The sequence below is a fragment of the Mustelus asterias genome, chromosome 6 (genome assembly GCF_964213995.1).
Source record: "Mustelus asterias chromosome 6, sMusAst1.hap1.1, whole genome shotgun sequence".
Lineage (NCBI taxonomy): Eukaryota > Metazoa > Chordata > Chondrichthyes > Carcharhiniformes > Triakidae > Mustelus > Mustelus asterias.
In genome coordinates, this window is record NC_135806.1 from 140,103,070 (window position 1) to 140,126,362 (window position 23,293).

The 23,293-nt window shown below is 48.1% G+C and overlaps 2 protein-coding genes across 3 annotated transcripts in view; one reads left to right on the forward strand and one right to left on the reverse strand.

The window, feature by feature from the left end:
* The window catches only part of LOC144495190 (uncharacterized), a 984,403-nt gene that overhangs the window by 270,769 nt on the left and 690,341 nt on the right, over positions 1 to 23,293 (forward strand). The gene's annotated exons all lie outside the window — the stretch shown is intronic.
* LOC144495357 (beta-1,3-galactosyltransferase 5-like) lies at positions 166 to 9,732 on the reverse strand. 2 transcript variants are annotated; one of them, XM_078215472.1, is made up of 3 exons: positions 9,672 to 9,732; positions 5,635 to 5,707; positions 166 to 4,679 (listed from the first exon to the last, which is right to left on the reverse strand). In XM_078215472.1, exon 3 carries the CDS (start codon positions 4,494 to 4,496, stop codon positions 3,390 to 3,392), a length of 1,107 nt encoding a protein of 368 aa, XP_078071598.1. In that variant the 5' UTR covers positions 4,497 to 4,679; positions 5,635 to 5,707; positions 9,672 to 9,732; the 3' UTR covers positions 166 to 3,389. The 2 variants fall into 2 exon arrangements, with proteins under 2 accessions (XP_078071598.1, XP_078071599.1); XM_078215473.1 differs by lacking the exon at positions 5,635 to 5,707 and having other exon boundaries at positions 9,672 to 9,723.

Consider the following 23,293-nt stretch of genomic DNA (forward strand, 5'->3'; position numbering starts at 1 on the left):
CACAAGTCTGTTCCGTTCTGTCATTTACTGTTGATCTCATTATGATCCCAGCTGATGTTAAGACTGGACAAGTCAGAGCCCAGAGTGAAACCCGGTTCGATTGATCCAAACTTTGTTTTTGAAACTGTGAAGGAAAGTTACTGAAAAAAATTCACATTCAACATAAAGAATATAACATTTATTAAACAAGAAAAACATATTACATCAGCCAAAAATAAAGATTGGAAAGATCACAATATAAACACCAGAAAACCATCCTTTTATCCCCGCAATATCCTAACAGACAAAACCCCAGTGAAGATTTACCGCTATCTTAACGCCAAGGCTTCTTGCTTGAGCTGTCCCAGTTACAACCGATTCCCTTCTGATGCATTACTGAACATTCCATAGAATCTCTACAGTGCAGAAAGAGGCCATTCGGCCCATCAAGTCTGCACTGACTTTCCGAAAGAGCATCCCACCCAGGCCTTCCCCGCTACCCTATCCCTGTAACCCTCTGCAGTGAACATGGCCAACCAACCTAGCCCTCACATATTTAGAGGAAACTGGAGCACCCGGAGGAAACCCACGCAGACACGGGGAGAACGTGCAGACTCCACACAGTGACCCAAGGCCAGAATTGATCCCTGGCGCTGTGAGGCAGTGGTGCTAACCACTGTGCCACTAAGCCACCTCACTAGATACTTTTTTCCCCAGCTGGTATCTCTCCATGAGACACTCAAAACCACACTCTAAACTCAGTTACTTCAGCTGCAGAGCAAACACAAGTTCCGTAAATTCAGTCGCCCAGCAGACTTCCCGTATTCATCAAGAGTTCAGAACTTATCTTGGACATGCACACTCAAAACTTCTGTCTTTCCCTGTGTCGATGTGTGTCACTGGAACCCTGTCGCTAAGCAACAGCAATTTTTCTGTCACATAAAAACTAAATGAAATTGAAACCATGTTCCACCTTTCTTAATGCACAAACACAATGAAACTTAACGTTTTTGTTTATCCTCTCAGGGGACGTGGGCGTCACTGGCTGGGCCAGCATTTGTAGGCCATCCCTAATGGCCCTTGACCCAAGTGGCTTGCTAGGCTATTTCAAAATGACAGTTAAGAGTCAACCACATTGCTGTGTGAGTCTGGAGTCACATAAACATTGCATAGAACCACAGGAAATAGAGGCAGAAGGAGGTCATTCGGCCCTTCGAGCCTGCTCCGCCATTCATTATGATCATGGCTGATCATCCAACTCAATAGCTGTGCCCACTTTCTCCCCATGACCTTTGATCCCCTTCACCTCAAGAGCTATTTCTAACTCCTTGAAAACAGGTTTTCTGTGGTAGCGAATTCCACAGGCTCACCACTCTCTGGATGAAGAAATTCCTCATCTCAGTCCTAAATGGTCTACCCCATATCCTCAAGCTATGATCCCTGGTTCTGGACAACCCGCTATTGGGAACATCCTTATTGCATCTACCCCGTCTAGTCCTGTTAGAATCTTATAAGTCTCTATGAGATTCCCCCCTCATTTTTCTAAACTCCAGTAAACATAATCCTAACCAACTCACTCTCTCCTCTTACATCAATTCTGTCATCCCAAGATCAGCCTGGTATACCTTTGATGCACTCTCTCTGGAGCAAGAACATCCTTCCTCAGGTGAGACCAAAACTGCACCCAATATTCCAGGCGAGGCCTCACCAAGGCCGTGTATGATTGCATCAAGACATCCCTGCTCCTGTACTCGAATCCTCCCACTATGAAGGCCAACATACCATTTGCCTTCTTCACTTGCTGCTATCCCTGCATGCTTACCTCCCGCGACTTGTGTACAAGGCCACCCAGGTCTTGTTGCACACTCCCCTCTCTTAATTCATAGCCATTCAGATAATAGTCTGCCTTCCCACTTTTGCTACCAAAGTGGATAATTCACAGTTATCAACATTATATTGCATCTAACATGCATTTGCCCACTCACTCAATTTGTCCAAATCACACAAACCTCTCTGCATTCTCCTCACAGCTCACCTTCCCACCCATCTTTATACATTCTGCAAATCTCAAGATATTACGTTTAGTTCCTTTACCTAAATTGTTAATATATATTATGAATAGCTGGGTTCCCAGCACTAATTCCTGCAGTACTGTACTAGTCACTGCCTGCATTTGGAAAAAGACTCATTTATTCCTACTGTTTCCTATCTGCCAACCAGTTTTCTATCCATCGTAAAACACTACCTCCAACCCCACGTGTTTTAATTTTACATGCTAAGTGGGATTTTGTCAAAAGCCTTCTGATGAACCACAAATGAACCCCCCCCCCCACTCCCCCCTCCCTCAACTCTACTGGTTACATCCTCAAAGAATTCCAGTAGATTTGTTAAACATGATTTCCCTTTCATAAATCCATGCTGACTCTGTCTGATCCTCCCACTGTTTTTTTTCCCCCAAGGGCTCTGCTATTAAATCTTTTATAATGGACTCTTAGCATTTCCTCCACTATCGATGTCAGGCTGACTGGTCTATAATTCCCTGTTTTCTCTCTATCTTTCTTTTAAAATAACAGGTGAATCAGTCGATAATTTACTGGTCACTATTCCTGAGCCTAGCTTTTACATTCCAGATTTTATTATTAACTGAATTTAAAATTCTACTAGCTGCCATGGTGGGATTTGAACCGGTGTTCTCTGAGCTGTAGCCGGGGCCTCTGGATTAGTAGTACGATGACATTACTACTACAGCATTGTCTCACCAATCATTTTTAAGAATCTGTATCTTGGTTCCATAACCATTAATACTCTTGTCTAACTGGATCTATTGACCTCAGTTTCGATACTTTTTAAACTGACCCCCAACATCAACAGCTTTTTGGGGAAAGAGTAGATTTCCACTCCCTGAAACTTGCTGGAAAGAGAGACGTGCTGACAAAGATTTTTGCCTTCCACTCATCAGAACAAATACAAGAAAGCCACATTTCAGAAGATTGCGACAATTTATACTATAGGAGAAAAGGGTGCTGATTGGCTGACAAGACGATTGGCCAAGGTGCTAGGAACTTGGTTCCCCATCGCTTTCTCCATGGCAACACCTCAGCCAGAGTCTACCTGCCAACCAATCAACACCCTTTTCTCTTGTAGTATAAATTGTTGTGATCATTTGACATTCTTGCCTTTGTCCTGAGGAGTGCAAGATGAAACACTTTGGTAACAAGTTCCTTCTTTCATCAAGGTTCAAGCAAGTATTTCCACTACCCTTTTTGTGGAGAAGTGCTGACATTACCCCAAAACAACCTAGCTGTAATATTTAAGCAGTGCTCACTTGGCCTAGACTCTGCCAATCAGAGAAAATAGTTTCCCGCCAGGATAATTAAAGGCTTTGATCAACACGGTATAAATCAACATCTTCATCCCCACCTGGTAATGTCTGGATTGCTTGAACAAGCTGTCCGGGCCTGAATCATGTTGCTATGGGCTATCTGTTGTTCCCGTATGCTGAGGTGATGAATGACCATCAAGTACCTGTAATTACACACTCTCCAGTTGACATTGTGTTTAGTGAAACGGCTACTCGATAGCACGGGAATTCCAGCCACTTCTGCCAGGATTCCGATGTAAGCATCCTCGACGGGAATCGGGTGGACAGTTGGTGCCGCCCTCAGGATGGCAGCAGCAGCATCCAGTGAGAGCACGTAGCCCACCCCGCTCACGTAGGGGGGGTAGCGCTCCTTCCCGTAGTCCCACCACGACACGTACCATTTGCTTCTGGGATCGCGGATGACTTCCCGCTTCCCGGGTGCGAAGAGAGAGCCTGCGTAGAGGTGGCTCCTAATCGGGTTGTCTCTGACCAGAAAGCGGGGCAGCCTATCCGTGTTCACAAAGCAATCGTCGTCGGTTTTGAGGATGTATGCGGGCTGGCAAGAGCTCACCGCCCACTTTAACCCGTGCATGACCTTTAGTGTTAAGTTTCTGTAAGTGTCCAGGTAGTTTCCGACCAACAGGTCTTGGAATTTCTCCCGCTCCAATCGGATTAGGTCATCTGCTCTTTTCTCCGAGCCCTGGCCAACCAAGAAGACCACTTGCCAGGGGAAGGGGCTGTCCTGCCGCTCCAGTGCCCACGTGTTGCGAATGGAGTTCCTACGATCAACATTGGGCTGGGCTGATGTCACGAGGATCAGGAGGGCCTGTCCCTTCACACACGGAAGAGACTCGTGCCGCTGACTGTCCAGTGCCTCAAAGTCAATCCCAGAGCTCCCGATGGCCACCTGGTCTTCTTCCTTAGTCTTCACCTTCTCGAGCAGTGACAGAAGATCCACCAGCGACCGACCAGATTCCTGAGTCAGCCTCCAGGTCACACGGAAGTGCAACATCAGGAAAGCAGACGCCAGAAGCAGGATGAATGTAAGAACTTTCAGGTACGTTTTTAACTTCATCGCTTTAATGTGAAGAATTCCAAATCCTTGCACACAAGGGGGAGGAAATATTAATCGCCATGATGGTTGGGTTGGAATCATGCAACACCTCAGCCTGTTGATGTAGCTTCAACAGAGCATCAGGACAAGAACCAGGTAGAAGCGACACCATTGTTTCCCTCCACCCTCTCACAATTGCCGGGCTTCCCACCGGATCATACAGCCAAAGGAGAATATTTGGAGCAAAATCAGGAAATGGTGAAAACGCAATAGGTCAAGCAGCATCTGTGGAGAGAGAAACAAAAGTTAATGATTCAGATTGATGAACTAGACAAAGTTAAAGATTTCTTAGAATTTTAGAATCTTAGAAACCCTACAGTACAGAAAGAGGCCATTCGGCCCATCGAGTCTGCACCGACCACAATCCCACCCAGGCCCTACCCCCATATCCCTACATATTTACCCACTAATCCCTCTAACCAACGCATCTCAGGACACTAAGGGCAATTTTAGCTTGGCCAATCAACCTAACCCGCACACCTTTGGACTGTGGGAGGAAACCGGAGCACCCGGAGGAAACCCACGCAGACACGAGGAGAATGTGCAAACTCCACACAGACAGTGACCCGAGCCAGGAATCGAACCCAGGTCCCTGGAGCTGTGAAGCAGCAGTGCTAACCACTGTGCTACCGTGCCGCCCATTTAACAGTAGTTAAGCAAGAACAGAGGCATGGGAAAGGGGAACGGAGACAAGAACAAACGTTTGTGAAGGTGGGAGGCAGGAGTGATTAAAGTGCTGATGGTGAGTGGCAGGGAGAGATGGGAATGGGGCAACATAAGGGCTCACAGCTGATGTAAATGGTCACAGCAGAACCATTAAAATGAGAATGTTGATTGTGATCTCAAATCGTAGAATTCAGTGTCGAGTCCGGAATTGCAGGGCGCCTAATGGAAAGGTGAGGTGCTCTCAGAGTCGTAGAGTTTTACAGCACCGAATGAGGCCCTTTGGCTCATCATGTCTGTGCTGGCCATCAAGCACCTATCTATGCTAGTCCCATTTTCCAGTCTTGTAGGTTATGGCGTTTCAAGTGCTTACATGGAGCTTCACTGGAACAGTGCAGGAGGCAGAGGACAGGGAGGTTAGAGCAGGCATGGCGTGGAGAATTAACCTTGGAATGCACAAAAGCAGGAAGATAAAGTATCTCAAAGGGGCACTGCTGTAATGGGAGAGATTCCTTACATCTTTTCCCCCAGCCAGGCAGCACGTCTGAAATCATCGCAATATTGCAAATTGGCACAGCAGGATCCCAGGACTTTCACAAGAAGGGGAAAGGGAGATAAAGTCAGTTAAGATCAAGTTGAATCTGCAACATTCATTATCAGTTTTAAACAGTCAACTGAACTTCTGGCTGATTGCCACATACACCCTTGTCAACACAGGAATCTGCAGCATTATCTGTACAAGATCAGTGGGGAGGAGGGGACAGCGAGACTCAGGCTGTCTCCAAAATAGTGGAGAATCAGAAGATTGGGAAAACTTTAAGAAACAACAAAGAACGACTAAGAAAGCGATAAAGAAAGGAAAGATAGGTTATGAAGCTAGGCTAGCTCTAAATATAAAAGATGACAGTAAAAGCTTTTACAAATATATAAAAAGGAATAGAGTGGCTGGAGTGAATGTTGGACCCTTGGAGGACGAGAGGGGGGATTTAATAGTGGGAAATGAGGAAATGGCTGAAACTTTAAAATGGAGGACGAGAGGGGGGATTTAATAGTGGGAAATGAGGAAATGGCTGAAACTTTAAATACGTTTTTTGTGTCGGTCTTCACGGTGGAAGACACAAATAGTTTACCGAATATTAACGATAGAGGGTTGGTAGGAGGAGAGGTACTCAATACAATTAAATGTTACCAGGGAGGTAGTGCTTGGTAGACTAACGGGACTGAAGGTGGACAAGTCCCCGGGCCCGGATGGAATGCATCCCAGGGTACTGAAAGAAATGTCAGAGGTAATAGCGGATGCGTTAGTGGTTATTTATCAAAATTTGTTGGATTCTGGGGTAGTGCTGGCGGATTGGAAAACGGCTAATGTTACGCCGCTGTTTAAAAAAGGAAATAGACAAAAGGCGGGTAACTACAGGCCGGTTAGCTTAACGTCTGTAGTTGGGAAAATGCTGGAATCCATCATTAAAGAAGAAATAGCAGGCCATCTGGATAAGAATGGTTCGATTAAGCAGACGCAGCATGGATTCATGAGGGGAAAGTCGTGCTTGACAAACTTGTTGGATTTTTATGAAGATGTGACTAGTGCGGTTGACGGAGGGGAACCGGTGGATGCGGTGTTTTTGGATTTCCAAAAGGCGTTTGATAAGGTGCCTCACAAAAGGTTGCTGAAGTAGATTGGGTCACACGGAGTTGGGGGTAGGGTGTTAGCGTGGATTAGGGATTGGCTATCCGACAGGAAGCAGAGAATCGGAATAAATGGGTGCTTTTCTGGTTGGCGGATGGTAACTAGTGGCGTGGCGCAGGGATCGGTACTGGGGCCTCAACTATTTACCATTTATATAGACGATCTGGAGGAGGGGACTGAGTGTAGGGTAACAAAGTTTGCAGACGACACAAAGATAAGTGGAAAAGTGAATCGTGTGGAGGGCGTAGAAGGTCTGAGAGAGATTTGGACAGGCTGAGTGAGTGGGCGAGGATCTGGCAGATGGAGTATAACGTTGACAAATGCGAGGTTATTCACTTTGGAAGAAATAATAGCAAATTGGATTATTATCTAAATGGAAAGAAATTACAACATGCTGCTGTGCAGAGGGACCTGGGGGTCCTTGTGCATGAGACGCAAAATCCCAGTCTGCAGGTGCAACAGGTGATCAAGAAGGCAAATGGGATGTTGGCCTATATCGCAAGGGGGATAGAATATAAAAGCAGAGATGTCTTGCTGCATCTGTACAGGGCATTGGTGAGGCCGCAGCTGGAATACTGTGTGCAGTATTGGTCCCCTTATTTGCGGAAGGATATATTGGCCTTGGAGGGAGTGCAGAGAAGGTTCACCAGGTTGATACCAGAGATGAGGGGTGTTGATTATGAGGAGAGACTGAGCAGATTGGGTTTGTACTCGTTGGAATTTAGAAGGCAGAGGGGGGATCTTATAGAGACCTGTAAGATAATGAAGGGGCTGGATAGGGTAGAGGTGGAGAGATTCTTTCCACTTAGAAAGGAAACTAGAACTAGAGGGCACAGCCTCAAAATAAAGGGGGGGTCAGTTTAGGACAGAGTTGAGGAGGAACTTCTTCTCTCAGAGGGTGGTGAATCTCTGGAATTCTCTGCCCACTGAAGTGGTGGAGGCTACCTCGTTGAATATGTTTAAATCACGGATAGATGGATTCCTGACCGGTAAGGAAATTAGGGGTTATAGGGATCAGGTGGGTAAGTGGAACTGATCCACTTCAGATCAGCCATGATCTTATTGAATGGCGGGGCAGGCTCAAGGGGCTAGATGGCCTACTCCTGCTCCTATTTCTTATGTTCTTATGAATAATTTGTCCAGATACAAGCTGGGGACATCTCCAAGAGCCAATGTGACATTTCGCTGTTTTTTCCCAATGCTGTCCAATTCCATTAAAGAGGTGGAGAAAATCAAGCTTGGACAAAGAGAAAGGGGTGCAGAGGAGATTCACCGGGATGCTGCCTGGGATGGAACATTTAAGTTATGAAGAGAGGTTGGATAGGCTTGGGTTGTTTTCATTGGAGCAGAGAAGACTGAGGAGTGACCCGATCGAGGTATACAAGATTATGAGGGGCATGGACAAAGTGGATAGGGAGCACCTGTTCCCCTTAGTTGAAGGATCTTGGCACTACTGCCTCACAGCACCAGGGACCCGGGTTCGATTCCCGGTTTGGGTCACTGTCTGTGCGGAGTCTGCACGTTCTCCCCGTGTCTGCGTGGGTTTCCTCCGGGTGCTCCGGTTTCCTCCCACAGTCAAAGACATGCTGATTAGGTGAATTGGCCATGCTAAATTCTCCCTCAGTTTACCCGAACCAGGCGCCGGAGTGTGGCGACAAGGGTGTTTTCACAGTAACTTCATTGCAGTGTTAATGTAAGCCTTACTTGTGACTAATAAACTAACTTTAAGGGTCAGTTACGAGGGGGACACAAGTTAAAATTGAGGGGGGGGTTTAGGGGGGATTGGAGGAAAAACTTTAACCCAAAGAGTGGTGACGGCCTGGGAGGGTGGTGGAGGTGGGATGCCTCACATCCTTTAAAAAGTACCTGGATGAGTACTTGGCACACCAGAACATTCAGGCTATCGGCCAAGTGCTGGCAAGTGGGATTAGGAGGGCAGGTCAGGGCACTTCGTGCGTCGGTGCAGACTCGATGGGCCGAAAGGCCTCTTCTGCACTGTAGGATTCTGTGAAAGAGCATCTTGTGTGAGGCTGGGAGGAAGTTCCAGAGCTTTAGTCGGGTGCAGAGGTAATCAGGGGGTGGCTGAGGATCTCAGCAGCAGGTGAGCTCACAGCAGGGTGAAGTCGATCGATGTTACTAAGCTGCAATGTTTTCAAGTTTATTTATTAGTGTCACAAGTAGACTTAGATTAACACTGCAATGAAGTTACTGTGAAAATCCCCTAGTCGCCACACTCTGGCGCCTGTTCGGGTACACTGAGGGAGAATTCAGCATGGCCAATCCCCCTAACCAGCTCGTCATTTGGACTGTGGGAGGAAACCGAAGCACCCGGAGGAAACCCACGCAGACACGGGGAGAACGTGCAGACTCCACACAGACAGTGACCCAAGCTGGAAATCGAACCCGGATCCCAGGCGCTGTGAGGCAGCAGTGCCAACCACTGTGACACGGTGCTGATGGTGCAGACAGGTGGTCAGTAGTTCATCTCAGGGTCAAATACACCCCCAAGACTGCAAACAGTACGATAGACTCAGACTGATGCCAGTGAGAGGCTTGGAGACAGTGATTAGAGGAGGGAGCTAATCGGAAGGGGACAGCTTCACATACAGCACTAGTATGGAGACTACAAGTGGAGCATTTCAGAAAGGATGTTCTGGAAAAGGTGGGAATGACAACATGATCATGGACTCAACACAAACTCAGGCTGCACCTCACACACATCCTACACACACACAACAACCAAGGGCAAATCCACACACTCTCAAACACATCTCAGCACACACACTCTGGCACACATTCCCAATACACGCACACAACCCAACATAAACCCAGCACACATTCCAGCACAGACACAGTGCCAGCACAACCTGAGCCGCAGTCCCAGCTGCAGAAAGTGCTGGCAGTCGCTACTCCTGCCGCTGATCCGGGCTCCGCTCCGCTAACTTCCCCAACTCTCCGCTCCAGCAGACACACCCCATCAATGATGGACAGCTCAATGCCCCAATCAGTGCCCCGCATTCTCTGATTGACAGCGGTGCGATGCTGCAAACAGCCAATGGGTGGAGGGGGCGGGATGGGGAATTGTTACATTCCCGGGAATGTGGGACATGCTCCCATTAATTGGATCAGTTCACCCAGTTGGGAAATGCTGCTTACAATTAACCTAATTTGGGAATAAATTCAATTAAAATGAAAGTCAGCAAAGGGTAAGAGATTGATTTGAAATGTCGGGTTCCTGTAAACTCCGAGACTGAGGGAGTTGAGTCTGTTACTGACACTGACTCCTTTCCCGGGTTCGAACCCTGAGCTCCGGCTTCTCACAGGAATCAGAGCTGTTTCCTCATTGATCCCAGGGGCCGCACTCTTACTGGGAGTTAATTTGGTTTGTGTGAAATGGGCAAAACTACAAAAGCCCCAGCAGCAATCTGAAAAACTCCACAAAACACTCTCTGTATCAGCACAGACCCAGAACACAGACCCACAACAACACAGAACACAAACTCACACGCAGTCCCAGAACACAGACCACACGTGTATATGAAGTGCCAGAACACAGACCGTGCATGAACACAGTCCCAGAACACAGACCGCGCATTCGCACGCAATCCCAGAATACAGACCACGCACGCTCACACAGTCCCAGAACACAGACCACAAGCGTGCACACAGTCCCAGAACACAGACTGCACACGCACAGTCCCAACACAAACCCAAAACACAGACTGCAGGAATCTACAAAGTGTCGTGAACAAAGCCCAGTCCATCACGCAAACCAGCCTCCCATCCATTGACTCTGTCTACACTTCCCGCTGCCTTGGAAAAGCAGCCAGCATAATTAAGGAGCCCACACACCCCAGACATTCTCTCTTCCATCTTCTTCCTTCGGGAAAAAGATACAAAAGTCTGAGGTCATGTTACCAACTGACTCAAGAACAGCTTCTTTCCTGCTGCCATCAGTCCTACCATATATTAAGTTGATCTTTCTCTACACCCTAGCTATAACAATAACATTACATTCTGTACCCTGTCATAGAATCATAGAAAGCCTACAGTGCAAAAAGAGGCCATTCAGCCCATCGAGTCTGCACCGACAACAATCCCACGCAGGCCCTATCCCTGTAAACCCACATATTTACCCTGCTATTCCCTCGAACCTCCGCACCCTGCGACACTAAGTATCAATTTAGCATGGCCAATGCACCTAACCAGCACGTCTTCTGGACTGTGGGAGGAAACCGGAGTACTTGGAGGAAACCCATGCAGACATGGGGAGAACATGCAGACTGCACACTGACAGTGACCTAAGCCGGTAATTGAACCCGGGTCCCTGGAGCTGTGAGGCAGCAGGGCTAACCGCTGTGCCACCATGCCGCCCACACAGAGAAGTCTTCTTTACTTCTCCCCTATGTACTCTATGAATGGTATGCTTTGTCTGTATAGTGCGCAACAATACTTTGCACTGTATGCTAATACATGTGACAATAATAAGTTAAAATCAACCAAAACCAGCCATTCCCACACACAACCCAGCAGAAACCCACACACACATACAACTCAGCACAAATCCAGCAGAAACCCACCCACTCCCACACAACCCAAGACAAACCCAGCACAACCTGAGCCGCAGTCCCAGCTGCAGAAAGTGCTGGCAGTCGCTACTCCTGCCGCTGATCCGGGCTCCGCTCCGCTAACTTCCCCAACTCTCCGCTCCAGCAGGCACACCCCATCAATGATGGACAGCTCAATGCTCCAATCAGTGCCCCGCATTCCCTGATTGACAGCGGTGCGATGCTGCAAACAGCCAATGGGTGGAGGGGCGGGATGGGGAATGGTTACATTCCCGGGAATGTGGGACATGCTCCCATTAATTGGATCAGTTCACCCAGTTGGGAAATGCTGCTTACAATTAACCTAATTTGGGAATAAATTCAATTAAAATGAAAGTCAGCAAAGGGTAAGAGATTGATTTGAAATATCGGGTCCCTGTAAACTCCGAGACTGAGGGAGTTGAGTCTGTTACTGACACTGACTCCTTTCCCGGGTTCGAACCCTGAGCTCCGGCTTCTCACAGGAATCAGAGCTGTTTCCTCATTGATCCCAGGGGCCGCACTCTTACTGGGAGTTAATTTGGTTTGTGTGAAATGGGCAAAACTACAAAAGCCCCAGCAGCAATCTGAAAAACTCCACAGAACATTATCAACACAGACCCAACACAGAAACCTGGAACATAGACCCACATACACAGTCCCAGCACAAACCTATAACACAGACCCCACACACACACACACAGAACACAGACCCACACAGCAACACAGGACACAGACCCACACACAACCCAGGACACAGACCCACACACAACCCAGGACACAGACCCACACACAACCCAGGACACAAACGTACAAACACAGTCCCAGCACAAACCCAGAACACATAGCTACACACAATCCACCCACAAACCCAGAACACAGACCCACAGCCCAGTACAAACCCACACACACCACACAGAGTCCCAGCACAAACCCAGAACACAGACTGCACACAACCCAGCACAAACCCAGACCACAGACCCATACACAAACTCAGAACATAGACTGCACACACAATGCAGTTCCTCAATGTCAACAAAACGAAGGAGATTGTCATCGACTTCAGGAAGCGTAAAGGAGAACATGTCCCTGTCTACATCAATGGGGACGAAGTAGAAAGGGTCGAGAGCTTCAGGTTTTTAGGTGTCCAGATCACCAACAACCTGTCCTGGTCCCCCCATGCCGACACTATAGTTAAGAAAGCCCACCAACGCCTCTACTTTCTCAGAAGACTAAGTAAATTTGGCATGTCAGCCACGACTCTCACCAACTTTTACAGATGCACCATAGAAAGCATTCTTTCTGGTTATATCACAGCTTGGTATGGCTCCTGCTCTGCCCAAGACTGCAAGGAACTACAAAAGGTCATGAATGTAGCCCAATCCATCATGCAAACCAGCCTCCCATCCATTGACTCTGTCTACACTTCCCACTGCCTCAGCAAAGCAGCCAGCATAATTAAAGACCCCACGCACCCCGGACATTCTCTCTTCCACCTTCTTCCTTCGGGGAAAAGATACAAAAGACTCAAGAACTGACTCAAGAAGACCTTCTTCCCTGCTGCTGTCAGACTTTTGAGTGGACTTACCTTGCATTAAGGTGATCTTTCTCTGCACCCTAGTTATGACTGTAACACTACATTCTGCACTCTCTCGTTTCCTTCTCTAAAGGTATGTTTTGTCTGTATAGCGCGCAAGAAACAATACTTTTCACTGTATGTTAATAGATGTGACAATAATAAATCAACTCAAATTCACATACACAATTCCACACAAACAACCCACACAGCCCAGTACAAACCCAGAACACAGACTGCACACAAATAATCCCACACATAAGCCCACACACAACCCAGCACAAACTCACACAGAATCCCAGCACAAACCCACACACACAGTCTTCACAGTGGAAGACACAAATAACATGCCAAAAGTTGATGACAGGAAGGCTATGGCAGATGAAGACCTAGAAAATATTATCACAAAAGTGGTAGTGTTGGGCAAGTTAATGGGGCTAAAGGTAGACAAGTCTCCTGGTCCTGATGGAATGCATCCCAGGGTACTAAAAGAGATGGCGGGAGAAATAGCAAATGCACTAGTGGTAATTTACCAAAATTCACTGGACTCTGGGGTGGTTCCCGCAGATTGGAAAACAGCAAATGTGACGCCACTGTTTAAAAAAGGAGGTAGACAAAAGGCAGGTAACTATAGGCCGGTTAGCTTAACTTCTGTAGTAGGGAAAATGCTTGAATCTATCATCAAGGAAGAAATAGCGAGACATCTGGATATAAATTGTCCCATTGGAAAGACGCAGCATGAAGGGCAGGTCATGTTTGACTAATTTGGTGGAATTCTTTGAGAACATTACATGTGCAGTGGACAATGGGGAACCTGTGGATGTGGTGTATCTGGATTTCCAGAAGGCATTTGACAAGGTGCCGCACCAAAGACTGCTACATAAGATAAAGGTGCACGGTGTTACGGGTAATGTATTAGCATGGATAGAGGATTGGTTAACTAACAGAAAGCAAAGAGTGGGGATAAATGGGTGTTTTTCTGGTTGGTGATCAGTGACTAGTGGTGTGCCTCAGGGATCAGTGTTGGGACCGCAATTGTTTACGATTTATATAGACGATTTGGAGTTGGAACCAAGTGTAGTGTGTCAAAATTCACAGATGGCACTAAGATGAGTGGCAGAGCGAAGTGTGCAGAGGACGCTGAAAGCCTGCAAAGGGATATAGATAGTCTAAGTGAGTGGGCGAGGGTCTGGCAGATGGAGTACAATGTTGGTAAATGTGAGGTCATCCATTTTGGTAGGAATAACAGCAAAATGGACTATTATTTAAATGATAAAAAATTGCAGCATGCTGCTGTGCAGAGGGACCTGGGTGTCCTTGTGCAGGAATCTCAAGGAGTTGGTTTGCAGGTGCAGCAGGGAATTAAGAAGGCAAATGGAATTTTGTCCTTCATTGCTAGAGGGATAGAGTTTAAAAACAGCGAGATTATGTTGCAGCTGTATAAGGTGCTGGTGAGGCCACACCTGGAGTACTGTGTACAGTTTTGGTCTCCTTACTTGAGAAAGGATATACTGGCACTGGAGGAGGAGCAGAGGAGATTCACAAGGTTGATTCGGGAGTTGAGAGGGTTGGCTTATGAGGAGAGACTGAGTAGACTGGGGCTATACTCATTGGAATTCAGAAGAATGAGGGGAGATCTGATAGAAACATATAAGATTATGAGGGGAATAGATAAGATAGAAGCAGGGAAGTTGTTTCCACTGGCGGGTGAAACTAGAACTAGGGGGCATAGCCTCAAAATAAGGGGAAGCAGATTTAGGACTGAGTTGAGGAGGAACTTCTTCACACAAAGGGTTGTGAATCTGTGGAATTCCCTGCCCAGTGAAGCAGTTGAGGCTACCTCATTGAATGTTTTTAAGGTAAGGATAGATACATTTTTGAACAGTAAAGGAATTAAGGGTTATGGTGAGCAGGCGGGTAAGTGGAGCTGAGTCCATGAAAAGATCAGCCATGATTGAGGGACCAGATGGCCTATTCCTGATCCTAGAACATAAGAACATAAGAAATAGGAGCAGGAGTAGGCCATCTAGCCCCTCGAGCCTGCCCCGCCATTCAATAAGATCATGGCTGATCTGAAGTGGATCAGTTCCACTTACCCGCCTGATCCCTATAACCCCTAATTCCCTTACCGATCATGAATCCATCTATCCGTGTTTTAAACATATTCAACGAGGTAGCCTCCACCACTTCAGTGGGCAGAGAATTCCAGAGATTCACCACCCTCTGAGAGAAGAAGTTCCTCCTCAACTCTGTCCTAAACTGACCCCCCCTTTATTTTGAGGCTGTGCCCTCTAGTTCTAGTTTCCTTTCTAAGTGGAAAGAATCTCTCCACCTCTACCCTATCCAGCCCCTTCATTATCTTATAGGTCTCTATAAGATCCCCCCTCAGCCTTCTAAATTCCAACGAGTACAAACCCAATCTGCTCAGTCTCTCCTCATAATCAACACCCCTCATCTCTGGTATCAACCTGGTGAACCTTCTCTGCACTCCCTCCAAGGCCAATATATCCTTCCGCAAATAAGGGGACCAATACTGCACACAGTATTCCAGCTGCGGCCTCACCAGTGCCCTGTACAGATGCAGCAAGACATCTCTGCTTTTATATTCTATCCCCCTTGCGATAAAGGCCAACATTCCATTTGCCTTCTTGATCACCTGTTGCACCTGCAAACTGGGTTTTTGCGTCTCATGCACAAGGACCCTCAGGTCCCTTTGCACAGTAGCATGTTGTAATTTTTTTCCATTTAGATAATAATCCAATTTGCTATTATTTCTTCCAAAGTGAATAACCTCGCATTTGTCAACGTTATACTCCATCTGCCAGATCCTCGCCCACTCACTCAGCCTGTCCAAATCTCTCTGCAGACCTTCTCCACCCTCCACACGATTCACTTTTCCACTTATCTTTGTGTCGTCTGCAAACTTTGTTACCCTACACTCAGTCCCCTCCTCCAGATCGTCTATATAAATGGTAAATAGTTGAGGCCCCAGTACCGATCCCTGCGCCACGCCACTAGTTACCATCCGCCAACCAGAAAAGCACCCATTTATTCCGATTCTCTGCTTCCTGTCGGATAGCCAATCCCTAATCCACGCTAACACCCTACCCCCAACTCCGTGTGACCCAATCTACTTCAGCAACCTTTTGTGAGGCACCTTATCAAACGCCTTTTGGAAATCCAAAAACACCGCATCCACCGGTTCCCCTCCGTCAACCGCACTAGTCACATCTTCATAAAAATCCAACAAGTTTGTCAAGCACGACTTTCCCCTCATGAATCCATGCTGTGTCTGCTTAATCGAACCATTCTTATCCAGATGGCCTGCTATTTCTTCTTTAATGATGGATTCCAGCATTTTCCCAACTACAGACGTTAAGCTAACCGGCCTGTAGTTACCCGCCTTTTGTCTATTTCCTTTTTTAAACAGCGGCGTAACATTAGCCATTTTCCAATCCGCTGGCACTACCCCAGAATCCAACAAATTTTGATAAATAACCACTAACGCATCCGCTATTACCTCTGACATTTCTTTCAGTACCCTGGGATGCATTCCATCCGGGCCCGGGGACTTGTCCACCTTCAGTCCCGTTAGTCTACCAAGCACTGCCTCCCTGGTAACATTAAATGTATTGAGTACCTCTCCTCCTACCAACCCTCTATCGTTAATATTCGGTAAACTATTTGTGTCCTCCACCGTGAAGACCGACACAAAAAACGTATTTAAAGTTTCAGCCATTTCCTCATTTCCCACTATTAAATCCCCCCTCTCGTCCTCCAAGGGTCCAACATTCACTCCAGCCACTCTATTCCTTTTTATATATTTGTAAAAGCTTTTACTATCATTTTTTATATTTAGTAGGCGTGGAAGGGGTGGTTCTTATGGACTAGTTCTTATGTTCTTCCAGTCTCAGCACAAACCCAGAACACAGAGCACACACATACACGGCCCAGCACAACTCTCACACACACACACACACACACACACACAGTCCCAACACAAACCCAAACACACAACCCAGCACAAACCCACACACAAATACACACACACACCCAGCACAAATCCACACACACACACAGCCCAGTACAAACCCACACACAGTTCAGTACACGTCCACCAATAGTCCCATTACAACCTTACAGATGGAACACAGCTCAACAATGCACAAATACCCACACACCAAATCAAGTATAACTCACCGAGAAAAAACCAACTCTGTGCGCGCTGTGGGACTCTGTGCTCTATAGGACAGTGTGCTGTACCGGACCGGGTACCGTATGGGACTGTGTGCTCTATGGGACCGGGTGCTGTACAGGACTGTGTGCTCTATGGGAGTATTTGCTGTACGGGACTGTGTGCTCTATGGGACTGTGTGCTCTATGGGACTGTGTGCTCTATGGGACTGTTTGCTGTACGGGACTGTGTGCTGTACGGGACTGTGTGCTGTACGGGACTGTGTGCTGTACGGGACTGTGTGCTGTACGGGACTGTGTGCTCTATGGGACTGTGTGCTTTACGGGACTGTGTGCTCTTTGGGACTGTGCACTCTGTGGGACTGTGCGCTCTGTGGGACAGTGTGCTGTACAGGACTGTGTGCTCTATGGGACTGTGCGCTCTATTGGACTGTGTAGTGTATGGGACTGTGTGCTCTATGGGACTGTGTGCTCTATGGGACTGTGTCCTGCACGCGACTGTGCGCTCTATGGGACTGTGTGCTCTAAGCGACAGTGTGCTCGAAGCGACAGTGTGCTCTAAGCAACAGTGTGCTGTACGGGACTGTGTGCTGTACGGGACTGTGTGCTGTACGGGACTGTGTGCTGTACGGGACTGTGTGCTGTACGGGACTGAGAGCACACAGTCCTGTACTGCAGTCAGTCCCATTGAGCACACAGCCCCATAGAGCACACAGTCCTGTACAGCACTATGGGGCTGTGTGCTGTATGGGACTGTGTGCTCTACGGGACTGTGTGCTCTACGGGACTGTGCGCTCTACGGGACTGTGCGCTCTACGGGACTGTGCGCTGAACGGGACTGCGTGCTCTATGGGACTGCGTGCTCTACGGGACTGCGTGCTCTACGGGACTGCGCGCTCCACGGGACTCCGCGCTCCACGGGACTCCGCGCTCCACGGGACTCCGCGCTCCACGGGACCCCGCGCTCCACGGGACCCCGCGCTCCACGGGACCCCGCGCTCCACGGGACCCCGCGCTCCACGGGACTCCGCGCTCCACGGGACCCCGCGCTCCACGGGACCCCGCGCTCCACGGGACCCCGCGCTCCACGGGACTCCACGCTCCACGGGACCCCGCGCTCCACGGGACCCCGCGCTCCACGGGACTCCGCGCTCCACGGGCTGTTCCCGGGGACACACACCGAGAGAAACATCAGCTGCTGCTGAAGGATCATCATGGAAAGGGTGCAGAGGAGATTTACCAGGATGTTGCCTGGTATGGTGGGAAAATCGTATGAGGAAAGGCTGAGGGGCTTGAGGTTGTTTTCGTTAGAGAGAAGAAGGTTAAGAGGTGACTTAATAGAGGCATACAAGATGATCAGAGGATTAGATAGGGTGGATAGTGAGAGCCTTTTTCCTCGGATGGTGATAGCTAGCACGAGGGGACATAGCTTTAAATTGAGGGGTGATAGATATAGGACAGATGTTAGAGGTAGGTTCTTTACTCAGAGAGTAGTAAGGGCGTGGAATGCCCTGCCTGCAGCAGTGGTGGACTCGTCAACGTTGAGAGCGTTCAAGTGGTTATTGGATAAACATATGGATGATATTGGAATAGTGTAGATTAGAGGGGCTTTAGATTGGTTCCACTGGTCGGCGCAACATCGAGGGCCGAAGGGCCTGTACTGCGCTGTAATGTTCTATGTTCTAACTCGGAGAAAGACGCTCTTGGGTCTGCGCGAAATGTGTTGATCTTCCAGTGCAAAGGATTGACCTCCACCGATTGTTGCAGACTGGCGCATTCCAAAGCCCAGGACTATGTGCTGAGGGACACACTCATGTTTGGGGCAGTCGCTGTGGAGACACAGTCGGGAAGGTCACTGTCTAACACCTTTCAGCCACAGTTAACTGAGGGGAGGGGAATTGTACAGAACCCCATCAGACTCTGACACAGATTGAATTAGGGAGACAGCTGAGAAGGAGGAAAGCAAAGGTAGTAATCTCAGGATTGCTGCCTGTGCCACGGGAAGGTGAGGACAGGAATGGAGTGAGGTGGAGGATGAATGTGTGGCTGAGGGACTGGTGCAGGGGGCAGGGATTCAGGTTCCTGGACCATTGGGACCTCTTTAGGGGCAGGTGTGACCTGTACACAAAATACAGGTGGCACTTGAATCCCAGGGGGACCAATATCCTGGTGGGAAGGTTGGCTAAGGAGACTGGGGAGAGTTTAAACTAGATAGGTTGGGGGGAGGGGATCAAAATCAGGTGACTGAGAGTGAGGAAGGTAGCTCACAAACAGAGAAGGGTTATAGGCAGTGCAAGAGGGAGGATGGACGGGGGATAGAGAAGGGGAGAGCTCAGACCAAAGGATTGAGATGTGTTTACTTTAATGCCAGGAGTATAGTGAATAAAGGGGATGAGCTCAGAGCGTGGATCGATGCCTGGAAGTGTGATGTGGTGGCCATTACGGAGACTTGGATGTCTCAGGGACAGGACTGGATACTCCAGATGCCGGGATTCAGATGTTTCAGGAAGGACAGGGAGGGAGGCAAGAGATGGGGTGGAGTGGCACTGCTGATCAGGGATAGTGTCACAGCTGTAGAGAAGGTGTATACTGTGGAGGGATTGTCTACAGAGTCTCTGTGGGTGGAAGTTCAGAGTGGGAAGGGGCCGGTCACTTTGCTGGGAGTTTTCTATAGGCCGCCCAATAGTAACAGGGAGGTGGAGGAGCAGATAGGGAAACAGATCCTGGAGAGATGCAGTAATAGCAGAGTTGTTGTGATGGGAGACTTTAATTTCCGAAACATAGATTGGAATATCCCTAGGGTAAGGGGATTGGATGGGGAAGAGTTAGATTGGTGTGTTCAGGAGGGTTTCCTGACACAGCATGTGGACAAGCCTACAAGAGGAGAGGCTGTACTTGATCTGATACTGACCAATGAGCCTGGACAGGTGTCAGATCTCTCAGTGGGAGAGCATCTTGGGGATAGCGATCATAACTCTATCTCCTTTAGGCTTGCATTGGAAAAAGAGAGGATCAGGCAAGCTAGGAAAGTGTTTACATGGAGTAAGGGGAAATATGAAGACATTAGGCAGCAAATTAGAGGAGTAAATTGGAAGGAGGTATTCTCGGGGAAATGTACTGAAGAGCGGTGGCAGTTTTTCAAGGAATGTCTGTCTAGAGTTCTACAGGACAACGTTCCGAGCAGACAGGGAGGTGTTGGTCGGTTAAAGGAACCGTGGTGCACGAAAGCTGTGCGGGACCGAGTCGAGAAGAAAAGGAAAGCGTACAAAAGGCTCAGAGAGCTTGGTGAAGATAGGGATTTAGAAGAGTATACGGCTTGTAGGAAGGGACTAAAGAAGGAAATTAGGAGAGCCAGAACGGGTCACGAGAAGGCCCTGGCAGGTAGGATTAAGGAAAACCCTAAGGCGTTCTATAAATATGTGAAGAGTAAAAGGATGAGACGTGACAGAATAGGGCCTATAAAAGGTGAAGGTGGGAAAGTCTGTACGGAACCAGTAGAAATGGCAGAGGTGCTCAATGAGTATTTTGCCTCGGTTTTCACAGAGGAGAAGGACCTGGGTGGATGTACTGCGGGCATGCGGTGGACTGAAAGGATTGAGTATGTGGACTTTAACAAAGAGGTTGTGCTGGAATCTTTGAATGGCATCAAGATAGATAAGTCGCCGGGTCCGGATGGGATGTACCCCAGGTTACTGTGGGAGGCGAGGGAAGAGGTTGCAGAGCCTCTGGCGATGATCTTTGCGTCGTCGATGGAGACGGGAAAGGCGCCGGAGGATTGGACGATTGTGAATGTGGTTCCTATTTTCAAGAAGGGGAATAGGGATAGCCCAGGTAACTACCGACCGGTGAGTCTAACCTCAGTGGTTGGTAAACTGATGGAGAAGATCCTGAGGGACAGGATATATGAGCATTTAGAGAGGTTTAGTATGCTCAAGAATACTCAGCATGGCTTTGTCAAGGGCAGACCATGCCTTATGAGCCTGGTGGAGCTCTTCGAAAATGTGACTAAACACATTGACGAAGGGAAAGCGGTAGATGTGGTTTATATGGATTTTAGCAAGGCGTTCAATAAGGTCCCCCATGCAAGGCTTCTCGAAAAAGTGAGAGGGCATGGGAACCAAGGGGCTGCTGCCCTGTGGATCCAGAACTGGCTTGCCCAAAGGAGGCAGAGAGTGTGTATAGATGGGTCTTTTTCTAATTGGAGGTCGGTCACCAGTGGTGTGCCCCAGGGATCTGTTCTGGGACTCTTGCTGTTTGTCATTTTCATAAATTACCTGGATGAGGAAGTGGAGGGATGGGTTGGTAAGTTTGCCGACGACACGAAGGTTGGTGGGGTTGTGGATAGTCTGGAGGGATGTCAGAAGTTACAGAGGGACATAGATAGGATGCAAGACTGGGCGGAGAAGTGGCAGATGGACGTCGACCCAGATAAATGCCTTGTGGTCCATTTTGGCAGGTCAAATGGGATGAAGGAGTACAATATAAAGGGAAAGACTCTTAGTACTGTAGAGGATCAGAAGGACCTTGGGGTCCGGGTCCATAGGACTCTGAAATCAGCCCCGCAGGTGGAGGAGGTGGTTAAGAAGGCGTATGGTGTGCTGGCCTTTATCAGTCGAGGGATTGAGTTTAGGAGTCCGGGGATAATGATGCAGCTATATAAGACCCTCGTCAGACCCCACTTGGAGTACTGTGCTCAGTTCTGGTCGCCTCACTATAGGAAGGATGTGGAAAAGATTGAAAGGGTGCAGAGGAGATTTACAAGGATGTTGCCTGGATTGAGTGGCATGCCTTATGAGGATAGGCTGAGGGAGCTCGGTCTTTTCTCCTTGGAGAGACGAAGGATGAGAGGAGACCTAAAAGAGGTGTATAAGATGTTGAGAGGCATAGATCGGGTGGACTCTCAGAGGCTTTTTCCCAGGGTGGAAATGTCTGCTACGAGAGGACACAGGTTTAGGGTGCTGGGGGGTAGGTACAGGGGAGATGTTAGGGGTAAGTTTTTCACACAGAGGGTGGTGGGCGAGTGGAATCGGCTGCCATCAGTGGTGGTGGAGGCAAACTCAATAGGGTCTTTTAAGAGACTCCTGGATGAGTACATGGAGCTTAATAAGATGGAGGGTTATAGGTAGGTCTAGAAGGTAGGGATGTGTTCGGCGCAACTTGTGGGGCCGAAGGGACTGTTTGTGCTGTAGTTTTTCTATGTTTCTATGAATGTGTACAGTGAATATTACATGGATCACAGTTGTATGGGTGCATCTCAGAGTGTACCATGATTTATGTGGAAAACCTGTATTTTGTTGTCCTTTCTGTGATGGCCAATTTGAAATGTTTGCAATTTTCTTTCAGATATTTTGTGAATAAAGTGCATATTTGCAAAAAAAATCTCACGCTGGAATTCTACCGCGCCGCCGGCCACGGGAGTGGGAGCGGGCGAGGGGCGGACACTGGGAAGGTCCGTTGACCTCGGGCGGGATTTTACATTTTCAGGATGAGCGAGGCTGTAGAATCCCGCCCTCATGGTTGAGTTAGATTTGGATAGTCATGGGAAAGGACAAAGAGAGACCAGGAGTGAACATTCCAATTTGAGGAAAAGTCCATTGCACCAAGCTGAGATGCGATGTGGAAAATGGAAAGAGCTACTCAAATGGCAGAGAACAAAATGGGAGGAACAAAAGAAAAAAACGGTTTAAACAAGGAAAACAATGTCAGAAATCCAAACCCAGAGGCCCTCAGATAGAACATAGAACATAGAACAGTACAGCACAGAACAGGCCCTTCGGCCCACGTTGTTGTGCCGAGCTTTGTCTGAAACCAAGATCAAGCTATCCCACTCCCTATCATCCTGGTGTGCTCCATGTGCCTATCCAATAACCGCTTAAATGTTCCTAAAGTGTCTGACTCCACTATCACTGCAGGCAGTCCATTCCACACCCCAACGACTCTCTGCGTAAAAAACCTACCTCTGATATCCTTCCTGTATCTCCCGCCACGAACCCTATAGTTATGCCCCCTTGTAATAGCTCCATCCACCCGAGGAAATAGTCTTTGAACGTTCACTCTATCTATCCCTTTCATCATTTTATAAACCTCTATTAAGTTTCCCCTCAGCCTCCTCCGCTCCAGAGAGAACAGCCCT